Source organism: Anser cygnoides, chromosome 9 (assembly GCF_040182565.1).
Source record: "Anser cygnoides isolate HZ-2024a breed goose chromosome 9, Taihu_goose_T2T_genome, whole genome shotgun sequence".
Taxonomy (NCBI): domain Eukaryota; kingdom Metazoa; phylum Chordata; class Aves; order Anseriformes; family Anatidae; genus Anser; species Anser cygnoides.
Window position 1 is genome coordinate 21989802 of NC_089881.1, and position 18824 is coordinate 22008625.

The 18824-nt window shown below is 47.7% G+C and overlaps 1 protein-coding gene across 5 annotated transcripts in view; it reads left to right on the forward strand.

Moving 5' to 3' along the window:
* Positions 1-18444, forward strand: part of TNIK (TRAF2 and NCK interacting kinase) — a 156934-nt gene extending 138490 nt beyond the window's left edge. For 3 of the 5 annotated variants that reach the window (XM_013174723.3, XM_013174722.3, XM_067001988.1), the window contains 11 exons: positions 2106-2232; positions 4664-4828; positions 7943-8057; positions 8619-8789; positions 9000-9143; positions 9724-9858; positions 10397-10497; positions 12146-12295; positions 13531-13690; positions 14248-14387; positions 16394-18444. In XM_013174723.3, coding sequence (XP_013030177.2) covers positions 2106-2232; positions 4664-4828; positions 7943-8057; positions 8619-8789; positions 9000-9143; positions 9724-9858; positions 10397-10497; positions 12146-12295; positions 13531-13690; positions 14248-14387; positions 16394-16477 — 1492 coding nt within the window. In that variant the 3' untranslated portion in view covers positions 16478-18444. The remainder of the gene's footprint in view (positions 1-2105; positions 2233-4663; positions 4829-7942; positions 8058-8618; positions 8790-8999; positions 9144-9723; positions 9859-10396; positions 10498-12145; positions 12296-13530; positions 13691-14247; positions 14388-16393) is intronic. The other 2 variants (XM_067001986.1, XM_067001987.1) reach the window with 2 other exon arrangements.
* The last annotated feature ends 380 nt before the right edge of the window (positions 18445-18824 follow it).

Genomic DNA, 18824 nt, shown 5'->3' on the forward strand with positions numbered 1-18824 from the left:
CAGACGGGCAGTCACACATGCATGAATGGGGCCTACGGCTACTCGCAGAAGAGGAGTTTAATGAGAAGTGGTTAATGAGGGACAGTTTACGCCTTTCGTCTCTGCAGATACCTTTTCTGTATTTGAAGACTGTGATGGTTCCCTTAAGATCCCTCTTCTCTGGGCTAGACAAGCCAGCTTTTGCTCATGTCATGGGATTTCTTGCAGGGTCACTTGCAAACTGCATGCCGCTAGAATTTGGGGCTGCAGTAACTGTTCATTCACTCATTGTGTGGTCTCAGAATTGGCATAACTTCTTTTTCCTCGGTTTTCTTTTTTTTTTCTAAAACTGGAATAATTATGTTACTTTCGCATTCCTTGGTGGTGTTTAAGTGCCAATGATAGGAAGGAGGTGCAAGCTCATTGCATGAAAAGTGCTGCAGAAGTATGGTGTGCTGTTGTTCGATTGGTCATATGTTTGACCATTCGGGCAAGGACGTGCTACAGAGTGAATTCGTAGTGATGGAGAACAACCAGTGTGTATGACTCTTAAATGCAAAGAAACAGGTGTGTCAGCAACAACTTCGTAACAGCTGTCAACATTTTCTGGCACACAGGCAGGACGGGGTAATCCAGGCGTGCTTTGTCATTTGCTTTTGGTTTTATTTGAATTATATTTAAGCAGCTCCCCTGTTCGTAATGTAACATAATAAAGTCATGGTGGGAGCTCACCACCTGCGACATGCACTCAGAAGCAATCCTAAAATTTAATACGTTTGAGAATAAAACCCAGTCTCTCTCCTGACATATGAGCATACAAATAAAGTCAGCACCTCCCAGCACTCCAGTATCTCTGGGGACTGGGTCCCGGGGAGGAGACTGGCAATGTTTCCATACAGAAGGTGTGCATCAAACAGCCAGTTAAACCCTCGAGTGGACTGATATCAAGCCCACGCTGTGAATTGCTTCTCCAGACAATTTGCTGTGATGTTACTGTAAAAACCAGCCTCTCTGGTGGTTGCTGTAGGAAGACAGGGTTGCTGTTTCACAAGGCGTAGCAGGGCTGGGTCAGACTGTGTCCCTGCCTGGGAGCACATCTGCCCCGAGTTCAGCTTGGCCACGTGTGGGTAGGCTGGAGGAGGAGGCGGTTCAGGGGCATCACTCAGTATCAGCCACAGATGGGGAATTGCTTCCCTGGTGGCTGGCAGGACGTGCCCCAGGCAAAAACCCATTCGGCAAGGAGAAAGCCAAAGCCTGATTGCTTCTCAGTATTAGCTTGAGTGACAGAGGCACCCTCATTAATGCTGGTATATCGCCAGCAAGTAAAGTGGATTTTTAGGAGAACCACAACCAGGTCTGCCTGTCACTGGAAGAATTATTCTTGTTTCCCGAAATCTTCTCTGAAAATGACAGTGTACATTCCTTGCCAGAGCGGGCACAGCCTTGGGATGATGATCTCTTTCTCCGAGTGGGTCTTTTTAACACAAGGAACCTGTAATTATTTTCTACCTCTCTGTCTCTCATTACTTCAAGGCTAAATCATGGGTTTTATGGCTACATTTTCACCTGCGTAATGGTGGAAAGCTACAGAACAGAATTTGTATGCCTGCCCGCACCTCCTCCAAGCTCCATCCACTTCACTGTCGCGTTGTGCCCCAGGGAGCCCTCAGCTCTGCCCAGGCAATGCCTGGTGGGGTGGGACCCCTACCCCTAGGTAGTGCCCCTGTGTGCTGAACGGAGCTGGGATGTGGAATTTGGACCCCGTAACCTGAAAAGCCAAAGCAAGCCCTCATTAAGCTTCTGATCTCGTCTTCAAAGCAGGTGGCAAAAACCCACCCTGTGTTTGTGAGAGTTGTTCTCTGGTGGGTTGGGTACTCCCAGACACAGCCTGTCTTTCAGGGGTTGAGTTGGTAGTAGTGGGGGTAATGCATCAACCTGAGCCTGATGCTTTGTTTCTGGCCACATAAATAATGTCCCCATACATTTAAGTAGATATATTTTCTAGCTTTCCTTCCCGTGAGATACAAAGCCTTGCCCTGTCTATAAATAATACTGTATTGGAGGATTTTTTGTCTAGTACAGCTAAGGAAATGCCTGTCACTAATGCTTTTCCATTCTGTCCTCAGACCAACAGGAATTTCTGGAAGCAATGAGCCGTACAACCTGGGAATGGTGACAACCCACGGTCTAGAAACTTCCCATGCAGATACGTTTAGCAATATTTCAAGGGAAGGGACTTTAATGGTGAGGGAGGTAAGTTGTAAAACAAATATTTCCATGGAGCATCTTCAGGAGGTTTTCCCCATGTAAGCACAACAACTAACAGTGCTGTGTATCCGGAACACAAAATGACTGAGTAAATTGTGCTCATTAGTGCTCTCGTAATGCAATTTACACTCTGAGCAAATGTGACAAGTGCAAATGTTTCTCAGAACTACAAACAGCAGTGAATAGTAATGCTGGGGCATGGTGGGGTGGATGTTCATATAAACGACTCTGCTGTAATCCCAAAATAGCTCCGAGCAACAGAAGTTGTCTTCAGTTTAGAGCACTTATTTGGAGTCTGGCCCAAAGTTTCCCCAGTGCTTCCCAACCTTTACCATCATACAAATGTCAGAGGCATTCAGCAGATGTGGTGCTTTTTGAGGCTTTTACCTGAAGCCCGGGGTTACAGGCAGCTGGTTCTGTTCGGGGAGGCAAAGTACGGCTGCTGTTGACCCCTGGACATTGCAGACGCTGCTGCTGCTGCTTTTCCAGTCAAAAGTCTTGATCCAGTGCATTTGCCAAATTCTCAGAGACCAAATCTCCCCCAGGTTGTCCCAACCTGCCCAGCTCCCAGGTGCTCAGGGAGCACAGAGCTAACAAAGCAGCATGGCTTGGGCATTTCTGAACAATGGTACTGAAGAAAAGAGGCAAAGGAAAGCATGTTCAGTTGGCAGTGGAAATTCTCCCCCAGTGTTTCTTATTTTCTTTTCCTGTAACATGCTGGTGATGCTGTTGGAAATGTAGCAGGTCTCCTGGAAAGGGCAGGAGGCTCTGCAAGGTAGTAAAACAGGGGAGTCATCCTCTGCTGGCATTAAAAGGAGGTGGATGGGAGAGGATAAAAAGGGAGGGGAGTTTGGAGAGGGCAATCATAAAGGAGGAACCTTTAGATCAGCTGCAAAGTAGGCTTACTTGGCTTTTTATTTCTTAATTCTATTTGTATAAAATACATACATAGGAAAAAAAATCAGTGTAATTTTGCAAGAAAGAAAAGTTAGCAAAGAAGTCACACAGTGTTTGCTGTCTTCCTCCGTGACTTCTGGAGCTGATGGGACATGCACAGCTCACCTGTTCCCTCATTGTCCTTTACCTGTTTGGAGCAGAGACCCCTGAAACTTGGTCAGCCCTGTGCACATCCCGGTAGCAGAAACAGTGAGGAGGTTGAGTAGGAATACAAGTCACTGTTCTAACAGGCAGGCGTTTCTGAAGTGAGCTTGGATTGTGTTGTAGCTGTAAGATACGTGCCACACCAGTGAAGTACTCTGATAAAACAGTGTTGCAGAAGGATTTAAAAGTCACAGGAAAGAAAACCAGCAGGGAAATCTCTTTTGGCAGGAGGGAGTGTGATAGGAAACCCAAACTGCAGCCTTGTGTGGGATGTTTGCTCTTTGTTCCTGACCGCAGCCATAGCAGCCAGAGGAAGGACTCACTGACCTCCGTGGGCTTCAGGCAATGGCTCATCTGCCGTGCTGCCCTGGCAGGGTGACAAGGTGTTTGAAGGTTGTGGTAACGGATGATCGAAAGATAGATGTTGTCAGAGCTGCTCAGTGAGTTGCCAGGCCTGTATCAGAGGGATTTTTCCACTAATCCCTGCAGATGGACAAGTCTCTAACAATTTCATTGGCGTGCTCCGGGTACGTGGATTCGTCAAATGGCAAATGCCTCAAAACAGTAGGCAGGGATGGGAGAAGTTACCTATCACCTGTCTCGTACAAGGTGGGGATGGAGAGAAAGGGCGAATGTGTTAGCGTGGCCGAGCGCTTGCTTGGTGTGTAGGCAGCTGCACTCGGTATTCACCCGAAAACGCCCCTGGAGGAAGCTTTTCTCTGCAGACAGGTAACTGCTGCTGGTGCTGCGGGGAACTTTGTGCTCAGAGCAAGATGTGAATAGCTCTGCTGCTGCAGGCGAGGGTAACGCTGCCGCTGTTCACTGCTGTTTTGGGTTACAGAAACATGCAAGGAGGACTGTGTTGGCATTTGCAGTCAGGCTACTCGCCGGTGTAGCTGTGAGAGCCGTTAAGGCTACTGCTGATCAAGGGGTCAGATTCTGCTGTCACCGTGGCTGGTGGCAGCGTGGGAGCGGAGCTGGCCATGGGGCTTGCACCATGGTGGCATGGGTGGAATCTGCCCGACATTCCTTTCCTAGAAATGACAACGATCAGGCTTCTCCTTTTGCTGTAATGTGGCTAATTACTCTGTATTGACTTTGTGATTAATCCCGTCTTTATTTCTCCTGGGGCGGGGGTTGGTTTGCTGCTTGCCAGATTGCATGGGGATGGAAACAGCAGAGAGGGTCCTTGTCCTGTGCTTGCTCAGGGAACTGGGGGACTGCAAAAAAAACTCGGTTTTGTTTTTTTTCTCTTCTTCTTCTCTTTTTTTTTTCTCCCCTTCTCTTTTCTTCCTCATGCTTTGTGTCTCTGCAGACCTCTGGTGAAAAAAAGCGTTCTGGCCACGCAGCCAGCAATGGCTTTGCAGGCCACATCAATCTCCCTGATCTGGTGCAGCAAAGCCACTCGCCTGCGGGCACACCGACCGAGGCCCTGGGGCGAGTCTCCACGCATGCGCAAGACATGGACTCGGTGCCTGAAGTAGGTGGTGGGGGCTCCTCCTTCTCCTCTGCGCTGCTTTAAACAAGTATTAACATCTCTGTCCCATCGAGGGCCCTTCCTGCTTCCTTCCCTGGCTTTCTTTGCTCTTCTCTCTCTTTGTTTCCAGTCCGTGTGGGTGAGTGTAGTGGAAATCCAAGGGAATCTGATGGGTTATTGGGATACGGGTCTGTGCCTGGTGGTAGGATTGTAAATCAGGCCTTACCTGAAGCCCACCAGCTGGAGTTCAGGTGAACGCTGCAAGCTGATGTGAAAGTCCTCATCTTCTGGTACATGGAAATGAAGCAAAATAGGAGAGCCAGTGATGCCATTAACTTCACCTGGGCCCAGTTTCTGCTTAGGCAATATTTGAGGCTTAACATGATCCAAAAGGTTAACAAAAAACAAAGCCAAAAAAAATCCATGTAGTTCTTCAGACTAGAAAACTTTGACACACCTTGAATTTTTACCGTGACTGTTTCCTGTCACAGTATTTTTCCCACATAGCTTTTTTAGGTGGACTTGATTGAAGATAAAGGTTGTACAAGGTCTAAAAAGTCCTAAAAATCACAAGATGTTTCACATAAGACAAGGGAATTGGTGTGTCTTGCTTACCAGAACCAGTTCTGGGAAACAGGCACATATTTCTTTGTTTTCCCATGAAAAATCAATCCAGTTGGTGCTGAATAAGCTATGTTATTTGTTTTTTCTTTTTGTCTTGTTGGATATACGATAATATTTCTGTCACCTTATCCTCTTTCACGGAGATGATGTGCTCACTTTACGGTTTACTTTTACTAGCAGCATAAAAACAGGAATGGCTTGGGACTGTGCGTTGATGCAGTGTAAGAACAGATGGTGCCTGACTTGACCTCCAGGTTTTACCCATTTCCTTGCTGCCTTCAAAAGCAGCGCTGAGACAGTTGGTCCTGAAGTGACACCTTCCAGAGCCACCCTGGAACTGCTTAAACACGAGCAGTTTGCAAGGCCTGGGTTTAAATATACTCATTTATGGGATACCGACCGAGAAAATCTTTTCCATTTCTGAAACTGCATTTTTAGGGCTGTCTGAGCAAGGAGTGGGTGGAAGTGGGGAGGTTTGGATTGGGTTCTTTAGGTGACTCACGGCGCTGCGAGCAAAACTCGCAGCCTGGCTGGCAGCAGCGTAAGCGTCTTGCTGGGGAGTTATCCCTTGTGCTGCTTGTACAGGGCGTTCCCATTTCTGGTGGGGTACCCTCACGGGTATCGCTGCCGGAGCGCCTGCGATGTGTCGGGACTGAGGAGGGTGGAAGGGACCGAGCACTATCGCACCCTGCAGCTTGGTGCTGTTTCTGTAAGCCAAGACAGAGGTTTAGAGTCAGCTGAACAGAACCTGGAGGAAGATGAGGTCTTAATATTTAAATAACGGGCTTGGAAGTTCTTAAAATGCCAGCTTCTTAGGAGAAGAGCTGCTGAGTCTGAGCAAAGAAGAAAAAATGCTTGGGGCATTGGAATGAGGGATTTCTTCGTAATTCATTTGTTGGAAAGCACCTAGCTCTCAGCTGGAAGGCATCCCTGAAAACACTGAAGTTGCTCCCTCTTTGAATTGTTGGTGTTTTATGGAAAAGATACCCAGCACAGGAAAAAAATGTGTATTTACCGGATATGAAAGAAGCACAGAGTAGCGAGTATATCTTGTGTGCACATACAAATATTTTGGCCATACAGTATAAGTAAATATGGTATCTGTTCCTGCAGCCATCTCTGCCTCAGGCTGCTAACTCCTTGCATGGGTCTCCGTTAGCATTTACTTTTTGGAAATCGTCCTGTTTCCATGGCAACACAGGGGCTGTTGCCAGGCCATGGGATGCGGATCGGGAGGGAAGCAGGAGGCGCAGCGCCGCGGTGGCAGGCGCAGTGCGGGGATGCTGGCTCACCCAAAATGTTCTCGGTGCCGCTGGGGAAGGACCAGGAGAGGCCGTTTGGGGCTATTTTGTCTGTGTGCCCCTTGTGACGCTTCAGCAAGGAGTCGGGGGGTTTCTCTCTTCCTTGTCTGGTGACCTGGCGGCTTGGAAGCTGAGCAAGGTGTATTTTAGGGAAGGAAAATGTCCTGAGGAATCAAAATGTGAAAGTCCTGCGGCTGCTGCAGTAAGATTTGATTTTTGCTGCTGTTAGAGCTCTTAATGTAGGTCCTTCCTACATTCCTTAAAACAAGGGACACCCTGAGTAAACACTGCAATAAGAAAAAGAAGCTGCTCAGCGAGGGGAGGAGATCGTGGCACTTTGACTCCCAAGAGAGGGATTTCATTTTGCTTGGGAGAAGGTCTTAGCCTTGTTTTCTGCCTTAACAAAGCGATGGCAAAAGCAAAGACAGCAGTGTGGCATTGGAGTTTGTTCCTTCCCAGCTTCCCTTAGCAAAGCATTGGCTCTGGCCATAGGCTCTGGCCTACGATACGTTCGGGGTCAGTTTTGCTGCCGTAGAAGTGGCCTTTTCTGCAGTTACACCTGAAGTGTTGTAGGCAATTTGAAATCCTTTATTGGGTTTGCAAGTAACCCATGAAAGACGTACACGTGACGTGTGGTGGACACCAGAGCTGGGGGGGATGGAGCAATGTGGGAGTGCCACTTCCCACATCCGTGCTCCCTGTCCCGTGCTGGAGGAACAGCACAGTGGGGTTTTCCCCAGAGCCGTCCTACAAATCTCTTTTGGGGCGGTCACATTGACAGGAAAAACAACCCCTTGCCTGCCTGACATCCCAGCCTGGGCATTCAAGGCAGGTGGGCTGCGAGCATAGAAATCGTTTTACCTGCCTTCACTTTTGCCTCTGACACTGCGGCTTCCCCGCTAACCAGTCTCCGGCTGTGCTGTGCTTCCACCTGCGAGCTGGGCCCGCGGCACCGGGGCCGGGCACTGCTCCCCGTGCCCTGCACTTCTTGTTTGCTGCTGCTCCAGAGGCATTCACAAATCTGGTGTCATGTTTTCACTGGTCACTTCTGGGGGAGGAGGATCCAAATGCTCAGAGAGCTCGTAAGGGGCGCTGCAGGGTCCGGCACTGTGCGCTCACCAGGAAGTCACACGCACACAGTGTTACTGGTATTTCTGTGCGCTGAGCTCTCTCTCTGCTGTTTGTTTTGCAGTATGGTATGGGAAGTAGCACCAAAGCCTCTTTTACCCCCTTTGTGGACACTAGAGTGTATCAGACCTCACCTACCGATGAAGATGAAGATGAGGATGAAGAGTCATCTGCTACTGGTAGGAGGCAATGTCACCAGTTTGAGAGGGGAGGGCCTCATGGGAACCAGGCTGTGGGGCCTGAATAACCCCATAGAACCTCTCAGATTTCACTTACCCTTGTCCAAAGATCATTTGAGTTTGTACCCTTGTGTTCTCCAATTTCCATCCAACTCCTTTGCTCCCCGGTGAAATCCCATCAGAAAGGTCAGAGAGAAGACAGGGAACAGCAGAAATCCACCCACCCCTTTCTGCCCAGGCACCTGGCAGAAATGTTCCTAGCAGAGTCAGGAGGTGGCAGTTGCTTCAGAAAGCTTGCACTTGCTCAGAATTCATTGAAAACGGATGGATGAGGGCAGGCAGGCAGAGGATAGGGCTGGTTATCTCAGTGGGCAGGGCAGGAGGTCAGGGGACATCACCTCTTAGGGCTTTGGTGTCGGTTCCAACCCATGAGAAACTACTGATGTTACCTCTCAGAACTAATGGCTTGTAACATAGTGATAACTTCCCCGTCAGAAGATAAAACAAGAATTTTCTTCCTCTAATCAGTCACACCTCCTTGTTTTGTTGTTTCCTTGTCAGCACTGTTCACCAGCGAGCTGCTCAGACAGGAGCAGGCCAAGCTGAACGAAGCCAGGAAGATCTCCGTGGTGAATGTGAACCCTACCAACATCCGCCCCCACAGTGACACCCCAGAGATAAGGAAGTACAAGAAGCGCTTCAACTCGGAGATACTCTGTGCTGCTTTGTGGGGTGAGCTCCTGGTCCCACTGTGCCCTCGGCAGAGCTTCTGGGGGCATGTGTCCCTGAGTCCCTTTGGTGTAAAAGTGATGCTCCTCGTCTGTGGGAATGCTGCCCTTAGTTGTGATTGTCATGGGGTGGTGGTGAATAATGAGCTGGGGGTGCAGTCCTCTGGCGGGCAGCAGCTGTGGCTCCACGTGCCCGTTGCTCTCCCCGTTTCAGGTGTAAATCTGCTGGTGGGCACAGAAAATGGCCTGATGCTGCTGGACCGAAGCGGGCAAGGGAAGGTGTACAACCTCATCAACAGACGGCGGTTCCAACAGATGGACGTACTCGAGGGCCTGAACGTCCTTGTAACAATATCAGGTACACCTCTCAGCCCATCGTTAACTTCTCGTCCATATTCCCCAGTTGATACTCACAATTCAGCTGCATTCGCTGCTCCCCAGCGAGGCTGTAGGCAGAACTGGGTGAGCAGAGCGCTGTTCCCAGGTTTCACTCTCCAAAGGGAGAGCCTTCCATGCCGGAGCTGAAAGGCTCATTTTGTGTAGCCATATCTGAGGTGTAAGAGCTGCGTTCCTGGCCCTGCAGTGCCTGGTTCTCTCTCTGTGAGCACCGATTTGTGCAAGCTGGGGTTTCCAGCCTGCAGTAAACAGCACCCAGATCGTACCGCATCAACCAGCAGTGTGGGAGACGAAGGCACAAGCAAAAATACAAAACCAACTATATTGCTATTTTAACTTCCTTTCGAAAAGAACTTAAATTTTATCTTAGTGAGATATATTGGTGAAAATAAGCACTGAAATCTCAAGGTTTTCCGTGCAAGCATGTTCTGCGCACCCATTGTGGCATACAGAGAGAGCAGAAGCCTGGGGCTGTCCCCAGGGCCGCGTGCCGCCCTGTTACTTCTTGCTGCCTCTTATGGCCGGGTTTCCTTTGCCAACAGGAAAGAAGAACAAGCTGCGCGTGTACTATCTGTCCTGGCTGAGAAACAGGATTTTACACAACGACCCCGAAGTTGAGAAGAAGCAGGGCTGGATCACGGTTGGGGACCTGGAAGGCTGCATCCACTACAAAGTTGGTGAGCGGCTGGGGCCACCGGCTTCAGTGGGAAAATGTCTGGAGGCATTATCTGTGTCCACTGCAGCTGTGAAACAAGCATCTGGGTGGTTTGCTCTCGCACTGAGATGGTGTGTTGTGTCCATAGCTCTGAGTCTGGAGAGGGTGATGCTAACTGGACTGCAGAGGGCTGGTTGCCTGCTCCACAGCACTGGACATTGGGAGTTCTTCTGTTGTAGCCGATGTGATAAAATGGCTTGTTGTTAAAAATCTTCCAGTTTATCTGATCAGTCACGTACTGCATATGTTACAGGCAAAAGATACTTGGAGTCTTTGGAGATTTTATTCTATAGTCTTAGATCTGATCTGATGATTCCTCTTAAAAGTATGGGCAGACCACAGCCACAAATAATTTTGATATTAATCTATATGTGTTAGGTGGATACTTTACCACAGGGGAACCAACAGAGAGAGAGCCCTAGAAGCTGTTTCTAGAGATAAATTATTCAGTCTCAAAGCAAAAGTGAATGATTTAAACTTTGGTTTTATTTTAATTTTAGTGAAATATGAAAGAATCAAGTTCTTGGTGATTGCCTTAAAGAATGCTGTAGAGATCTATGCTTGGGCTCCTAAACCATATCACAAGTTTATGGCATTTAAGGTACGTTTATCTGGTTACCAAAATACACTCTGTAGTTGCAAATACTCGAGATTTCTGTACTATGCAGAACAGAAAAGTGTCTTGCGTATGTAGTCCTCGGGGACCTGGGACCTGGGTGCAGTCTCCTGAGGGCCGATGAAGAGAAGCACCCGCAGCGATTCCTGACAGACTTGCTGCGAGGTGCCAGGCCTTTCAGATCTCAAGGACGCAAACAAAAGCACTCCTCAGAAACGTTATCATCATTGTACTTCCCCTGGCAGAGAGTTCTGAAACTCGTGGCTGAAGAGATGTGATACACACCGTTTATGGCTAAAAATTAGGCATTAATTCTAGCTTTTCCTGGGAGGCTTCACAGGGGAAGTTTGCAGAAAGCTCGCCAAATGTCCTTGAGTAAAATTAAGTTGGGGTTTTGGGTTGCTTTTCTTTTGTGTTTGTTTGCTTGCTTTAACTTCTGACTAATTTTCCACGTGTAATGTGAAAACGGGCTGGCATTATTTTCCATTTTTATTTTGCAAGGTCCTCTCCCCTCCTGCAATGTGGATTCTGTTTCAAGATAGAAATTCCAGGAGAATGACCCACTCTTTCTCTCCCTCTCTCTTTCTCTCCCTTTTCATCTACCTCAGTTTCCTTCAGTGAGACCTTTCTCCTACATAACCTGCCAACGGGTATTTTGTACTTAGTTCTTTAAAGCACTTTTCCTTCTAAGCTCTGTGCAGCAGCAAGTCACAAGGGGTAGTGCCTTCTGGAGACTTTCATGCTGAGTAATCTCATTTTGCATCCTTCCAGCACAAATGGGCTTATTCAGTATTAGGTCACATTTGCTTTCTCTGAACAAAAGCCAGAATAAATGGGCTCGGTGATACGAAGAGCTCAGCAGCAGTTAAGCAGCCTGGGATCCAGCCTCCATGGCTGCAGCTAGGATGCTGGTTAGCGCTCCTGCTGCTGCTTTTCCAGTCTGGGGGCTGAACTTTGCCTTGTAGGCAGGGATCTGTTGGGATAGCAGGAAATGGCACTCGCTAATTTTCCCTGTCAGGAGTCAGAGGGGTACTTGTGCAGGGAGCAATTCACCCTTTTCTCTCCCTGTGGGTTTTTCACCCTCCTGTTGAAGACCTAAGCCATGGAAGGACGTACTCTGTCCCAGCTTGGTCCATGCCAGGGAGCTGATCCCAGCATGTACCCAGCAGGTTAGCTTGAACAGGATAAAGGACGTTTAATTTTACTTGTTCTAGCTACGCAAACTGGAGCGGTGATACCCACCGAGAGGGGAGGTGGGTGCTCACAGCCGTTTGCAGACTTTGCTCGTTAGGCTGAGCAGCACCAGAACTGGGGGGGTCCCTGCATGCTGGCTGAGCTGCATGCTGATGTAAAACTGGGTCTCTGTCGCCTTCCTTCGGAGACCAAACTGTTGGGCTGGCCTCGTGCTCCTGGGGAAAAGCTGTGCTTGGCAAGGGTGAGCACCTACCTGCTCGGATGGCTGGAGTGAGTGGGTAATACCCCTGACGTGTATGACGTAGGAACAGAGGCAGGAATATAAATAATGACATGTTTAATAGGAAACACGTTCAAACAAATACAATTTCAAAACTGTACCAGTCTGCTGTAGGAATTTGTTGGTTTTCTGTGATACTCACTGAAAGGATTATAAAAGTCTTTTGCAGATCTCCAGCACAAACCGTTGCTTGTCGATCTCACTGTAGAAGAGGGTCAGAGACTCAAGGTTATCTTCGGATCACACACTGGTTTCCATGTGATTGATGTAGATTCTGGGAACTCTTATGATATCTATATACCATCTCACGTGAGTACATGGGGGAGTGCTGCTGCATGACTAACGCAGGTCACCAGCAAGGTTTGGCCGGGCTTTCGGTGTCTCAGAAATGCTGACCAGTCAGGGGACATCCTGCCGTGGGTATGACATTCTCCAGTGCCATCCTCACTGATAACTTGCTTAAAGAGGACGCAGAGGTATCACCTACTTATGTCCATTATTCACACAGGCCACTGCTGTCCTTGTGCCCAAGCAGTCAGGTGTAAGGTTGCCAGGTCTCACAGAAAGGAGAATCTGTCCTTAGGCTGCGTGGAGCAGTAGAGGAGCTCTTTGTAGGGCGAGATGCCATGAAACCCAAGTTCTTGGTTACTGGACAGCACAGACCCACCAAGGACTGGATGCCCAGTGCACTGTCCCCTGCATGGTGTAGCAGGTGTGCACACCAGCACTCTTCCTGCTGAGGCAGTGAGTTTGCCCAAGCAAGGGTTGCAGGATTAGGGTAGCCCAAATCTCAGTAAGATTGTAGGTTGAAGTCCCCGACTCCCAGGCAGCGCAGACTCACCACAGGTTCTCTCTCAGGCCCATTAGGCTATTTCAAGAAAGAACCAGTGCTACAAAAGATACTGTAGATAAGGATTCTCTTGTTGGCTTATTTAAGCTCCATCCATGCTGTTGTACCAACCGGCATGAGAAAGTGGCCTAGGAGAAATGGTGTTATTAATCGAGTCCAGGAACTGCTGAGTAGAGCAATAGAGCTTCTGCAAGAGCTGGCAAGAAACCTAGGAGAAATACGGGGGCAGTTTGGGACGGTTTTGTTTTCTTATCCATGGAAGGTCAGATGGGGGTGGAAAGTTACTGTTACTACCCTCAGGAAAGGGGAATATTTCCTCCCTAGAGCTACCTGTAAAATTCTGGGTTTATTTGCCTTAATTTGAATAGAAGATGGATTCATCAGCCAACAGTTGCTGATTTGTGTTACTGCCAAGTGTCAGCCGTCATTCTTGGGGGCGTATATGTTGTGATCTCTCTATAATTGCTGAACCTGTTTATCCTTGATGTCTAAGACAGTTTTGATGGTAGGGTAAACATGACAGTTTATTCCCCTTCAAGCTTATCTCTAAAAGCTGATGCCTGTTTGTTGAACGGAGTGAGGGTTTGTTCTCGGTGTGGTTTTGGGTTTTGTTTTTCTAAGGCTCTGCTCCCTTCCCCCTACCACTTTCTCCATTCAATGTAATTCTGACCCTTAGGGTTTATTTTAACTGCAGATTCAGGGCAATATTACTCCTCACGCCATTGTCATCCTGCCTAAAACAGACGGGATGGAGATGCTTGTGTGCTACGAGGATGAAGGCGTGTATGTGAACACCTATGGACGGATAACTAAAGATGTGGTGCTCCAGTGGGGAGAGATGCCTACTTCTGTGGGTAGGTCAACCCTTCCTCTTCACCTTCATAAAACACATACGATGTAAGATGCGGAGTCAAGGATGCTGAATTAGAGTCATTTGGGATTTTGTTTATCAAAGGAGATTTCTCTCAGCCAGTTAAGAGGTGCACTTGCTAAATTCCTACAGTTTGGTCCTGCACAGAAAAAGCAGGTGACTTCTTGAAGATTTTCGCTGTGTTTTATTGTAAGTATAAGCTGTTACATTGGTGGGATGCTGTGTTGACTGGAAGAGGTGCTGGGTGGAGAGCCATGAGAGCCTGAGTTGCCCTTCTGGCTGTGCTACTGCTTAGCTCCACAGGCTGTGCAGGCAGGTCACTGTCCAGCTCCTCGCCTGCAGAAAGCAGAAGTGTAACATCTTCTCTTTAAAGCACTCAGCGACTTCTGGATTAAAAGTGCTACTTAAAGGCTATTTAGCAGAGCTCTGTGATTCATCTGCGTAGACTTTGAGTAACAGCTGATGAGAGTTTTTCTGCCCATCGTGTAATATTTAGCTTAACACCCGTTGTAACATCTGCCAAACACTTCCTTTTGACAGCCTACATTCATTCCAATCAAATAATGGGCTGGGGAGAGAAAGCTATTGAAATCCGGTCAGTGGAGACAGGACATTTGGATGGAGTATTTATGCACAAGCGAGCTCAAAGGTTAAAGTTTCTATGTGAAAGAAATGATAAGGTAAGTCCACTTCAAAGCTTGTATCCGTGCTTTAAGCTACAACCAACTACTTTTAGACTTCGGGTCTAGTTTATCTTGGGGTTAATAAGTAATTAAGCTGAAGGTCCTGTTTAATAAACAGTACCCATAAACCCAGTCCCAATTAATTCTCTTCAGTGGATGTGGATCTCAGCCTGTGGTGGGAATCAGCAAGAATCAACAAGAACTCTTCCACCTCTAACTGAGGTCTCCGTTGACTTGGCTTGAATTTCTTTCAAGTGTTACATCAGAACATTAATTGTTGAGGCCACCAAATAAACTGCAAAAGTTGAGAAATGGTAGTGCTAAGGTTGTGTAAGTAACCCTAATTTGAACTTGGGTGTAGAGACATCGTGATGCATTTTTAGTTCTGTGATGATAAGCTATTTTCTCCATGGACCCCCATCTTTTTGTATGGACAACATTGATAAATATTGTTCTGGAGGGGCACCAGAGCTGCATGTCAAGTTGCATGGTTGTGCAGATTACCCTTGGCTTGGGTGTTGCTGAAGGAGGAAGGTGTGCAGGGAATGAGGGAAGAAGAAATGCCTGAAGGAAAAAGAGTATCTCGTGGAAGAGGTGGTTGAATGCTGAGATCTGGTTTCTGCAGTGATTTCTGCTGGTGGTATTTCCTCACGTCACAAGATTTCACCAAGATAAACCAGGGCCATGGAGCAGGGAATTCTTCTGTAAAGAGCACAAGCACGGAACACGTGAAGAAAGTGATTGCTGTGTCGCCAGAGCAGGGTTTAATAACATGCAATAAACAAGATTTGAGGCCGCAATTAGTTTATTTAATTGGCCTACCTGTTGCGTGAAGTTAAATTGGAACTCTGTGGAAAAAATGTATCCTTATCTTTTAATTGAAGTATATCGTGCAAAGTTGTCCACGAAGCTGAATTTTAGTTGTGTCCAAATATCTTTAGTTTTTTTCTTTTCCCCTTAACTTTTGAGAACTTGACTCTGTAGGTTTTATATTGTTTATTTAAATTGGTCTTTTTCTGTTTTGTTCCTATTGATTTTTTCCTTTTTTAAGAACACTGGGGGGAAAAAAAAGCACCTACATTTCTCTAAAATACTGTAACCAGCTGATCACTAGTGCATTTGAAATGCTTAAAACAGACGTTTCTCTTTCTGGGCAAGTGGCTAATAATGAAAGTCTTGCGAAGACTGAATGATTTTTTTGTTTTCAAAAAGGACTAAGTCTTCAGATACTTCAGCTGCAGCAGCTGAAGAAGTGTCCCCTTAAAATACTTGCAAATTACTTATTTTTTAAGACTTCCACTGTGGTCAAATGTTGGTGGATCCAGACAGAAGCACCAAAAGGCATATTTTCATAGACAGCCCTGATAGCTTTCTGTGCCTTGAAAATACTGAAGGAAAGGTTGAGTTTTCCCTGACGTAGCATTCAGAAGTAGCTGAAGTAATGTAACTTCTGCAAAGAAGAACGTTTCAAACCCAGGCAGATAACTACCGTGCAGAGTATTGACCCAAATGGTTAACGTTTAGCAGGATATAAAGCCCTGGAAGCAGTCATATTAATGTTGCATAATAAATGATGCCATGGCAGTGCTATGTGATAAACTTGGTATTTTTAAGGCTTTCCAAACCTTGCTCTCTGCAGTGGTGATAGCGAGGGAGGTTTTATTGCGGTGTTTACTAATAAGCAGTTGGGATTTGAGCCGAGCCTTGCTTGGGCTCGCTGGGCTGGCTCCTTCCTGGGCCGCACTGCTTTCGCTGGCAGCCGCTTCCCCGGGCTGGGCTCCACGCACAGCGAGCGCCCCTCGGGTCCGGCAGCTCCCACATCTCTGCCCATGTTTCTGCTGTCATCTGGAGAAAACAGCAGAGAGTTGGGTTTGGATGGAGCGGACTGCACGGGCTGTGGCTCAGCTCTTGCTTTCCTTGTTCACAAGACAATTAATAAACTCCTTTTGTACCCTAATAAAAATTACCAGTATTTAATACAGGGCGTTTTTGTCTCCAACCAGGTATTTTTCGCGTCGGTGAGATCCGGAGGAAGCAGCCAAGTGTTTTTCATGACCCTCAACAGAAACTCCATGATGAACTGGTAACAGAGGAGCACTTGGCACTTACCTCCGTGGCATTATTTCTAATTTAAAGGACATTAAACACGTGGACTAACACTGTAGAGGCTGATGCGGAGGGCCCTGAGGATCACCGCTCCCCACGCTCCCCCCGCCGGCGCAGCGCTGCCCCAGGGAGCGGCTCTGGGGGGCTCGGGCACGCGCGGCAGGGACGGGCGCTCGCGCTTGGAATAGGGAAACCGCCTCCCGAGGTCTCCTGATTACGCTGTGTTATAGTGGGTTATGAGTTTTCTTCTTCTTTTTTTTTTTTTTTTTAATTTTACTTTTTCTTTGTCCCCTACTTTGTAAGAACGGGGAAAGAAACAAGTGTCAAAAAGTCTGTTTTTAATTCTGTCTGCCTGCTAGCATCAAATATATAGTATGTTGTAAAGTTACCAATTAAATCTGGTGAGAGACAGCACAATAAATGTACCTTTTATCTTTGTGATGAAGGCCATAACCGTATAGCTGGGTAATTTTAGAAATCTTTTGCCTTCACCAACATTTACATGTTGCTTTTGGCAGCAACGGCTTAACGGATTTTTAAAGAAGAGAAAAATAATAGTTTTTTTTCCCCTCTTTTGGGAAATGGATTTTAAATGGCTAAGCTACTAGCCTTAGACTAATAAAAATCAGCTACCATTTTTGTCAAGTCTGTCAATCCATATTTCTATATGGATCTTCACCCAGTGCTGTGTCGTGATAGGGACAGTGGTGCCGTTTGCTGTTGCTCCGGATGCTGGCGGGAGAGGACGGCCGCCCGCCGCGGGGGCTCGCCTGCGGGCACCGGGACGGGGATGGAGGGGACCGGGCGCCGCGGGGGGGCCGTGGCCGCAGACGGCTCCCGGGGTGCCGCCGGCACCGGACCCGATGCCGAAGGCGTCGCGAGCTGCGGGTGCTCGTCCCTGGAGGCGACGGGGACGAACCGAGCCGCCCACCCTGCGCGTCGCTGCATTGGGCTTGTAAAGAGCTTAAACCTATATATATGTGTGTGGTTTCTTCGGCCAAGGGTCTGAATCTATACTCGTTTTCTGCCCCCTCCGCTCCCTACGAATTACCCAACATACAGTGGAAGACAACATCTGTGCCGAAATGTGTGTGTGTTTAGTTCAGGTTGAATCGTGTCCTTATAAACTCTGCTCAGTTGATTTACATTTTCAGTGCGTATCTGGGGTTTTCTTTCTCAGTAGCTGCAAGCATGGCCGCCTGTGGTATTGGGGTGTCGCATAACAAGGTCTGTGTTGCTGGTTTTTAACCTACCTCGTTTTGTTTTTGGTTTTGTTCTCTTTTTTTTTTTTTGGTTGGGTTTTTTTGTTTTGTTTCGTTTTGTTGTTTTGCTGTTGATCACAGCACTGTTACCTCCAGCGACATATAGAGAGCTTAACTGGCAATCTTGGTGTACTCAGTAACGATGGCTTTATTAAAAAATGATTAAATCAACAGGACCTGGTCAAACTCGAATCTTTATCCAGGGCAAAAGCGTTTGCTTGCCGGGGGGGTGCAGCGGTGGGGACGGGACGGGTCGGGTCGGGACGGGACAGGATGCCCGCAGCCCCGCGGGCAGCACGGCACGGCTCGGTGTGGACGTCGTCCTGGCGGGGGCAGCCTCCGGGGCAGCCTCGTGGGCACCGGGCACCCTCCTGCTGCCGGCCACGCGCCTCTGGTCCAGCGCAGCCCCACGAGCTGCAGTGACGGCCCTAATACCGCGGTGCTGGAACTAACCCCGTCGCAGACACTGATTGCCACCAGCTCTTTGTATTTTCACTGTGGTCGCTACCTTAAACCAGAGGGGTTTATTAAATTATGTCGCGAACTGATAACTCTCCTTTCCTCTTTATTTTGCTCTCCTCCTTGATGTGACTGGTTCAGAATACACGGCTTTAAATTATTTTTTTTTAATTGTGGGGTTTTGAGTACAGTTATGAAATAAAAAGGAATCGTTGTGTTTAAACATACAGTAGTTGGTGAATGTATTTTTTTGAAACCATGGAGTCACTTGAAACAGTCATAAGAAGCCAATATTAACACGGTCTTGTTTACACTGTGTACATGGACATAACAGATCAAAAGCGTTTCTGGTGCCAACTACAATAAAGCACGAACCTTCAACACGAAGCCATGCCTTTTAGATTTCTGTGAACAACAAGCGGGGTGTTAGCTGGTAGCAAGTCACCGGGCTCCAGTGGCTTCTCAGGGCTCTGAGCAGCGGTGCTGCTTTCCTGGAGGGGCTCAGGAAGCAGCGTTTTGGGGCAGGATGAGTACACAGGGGCCGGGGCATCCTGGAATAATGAGAAATAAAGTCAGTGTAATGTGAGATGCATTTGAGCCTGTTGCA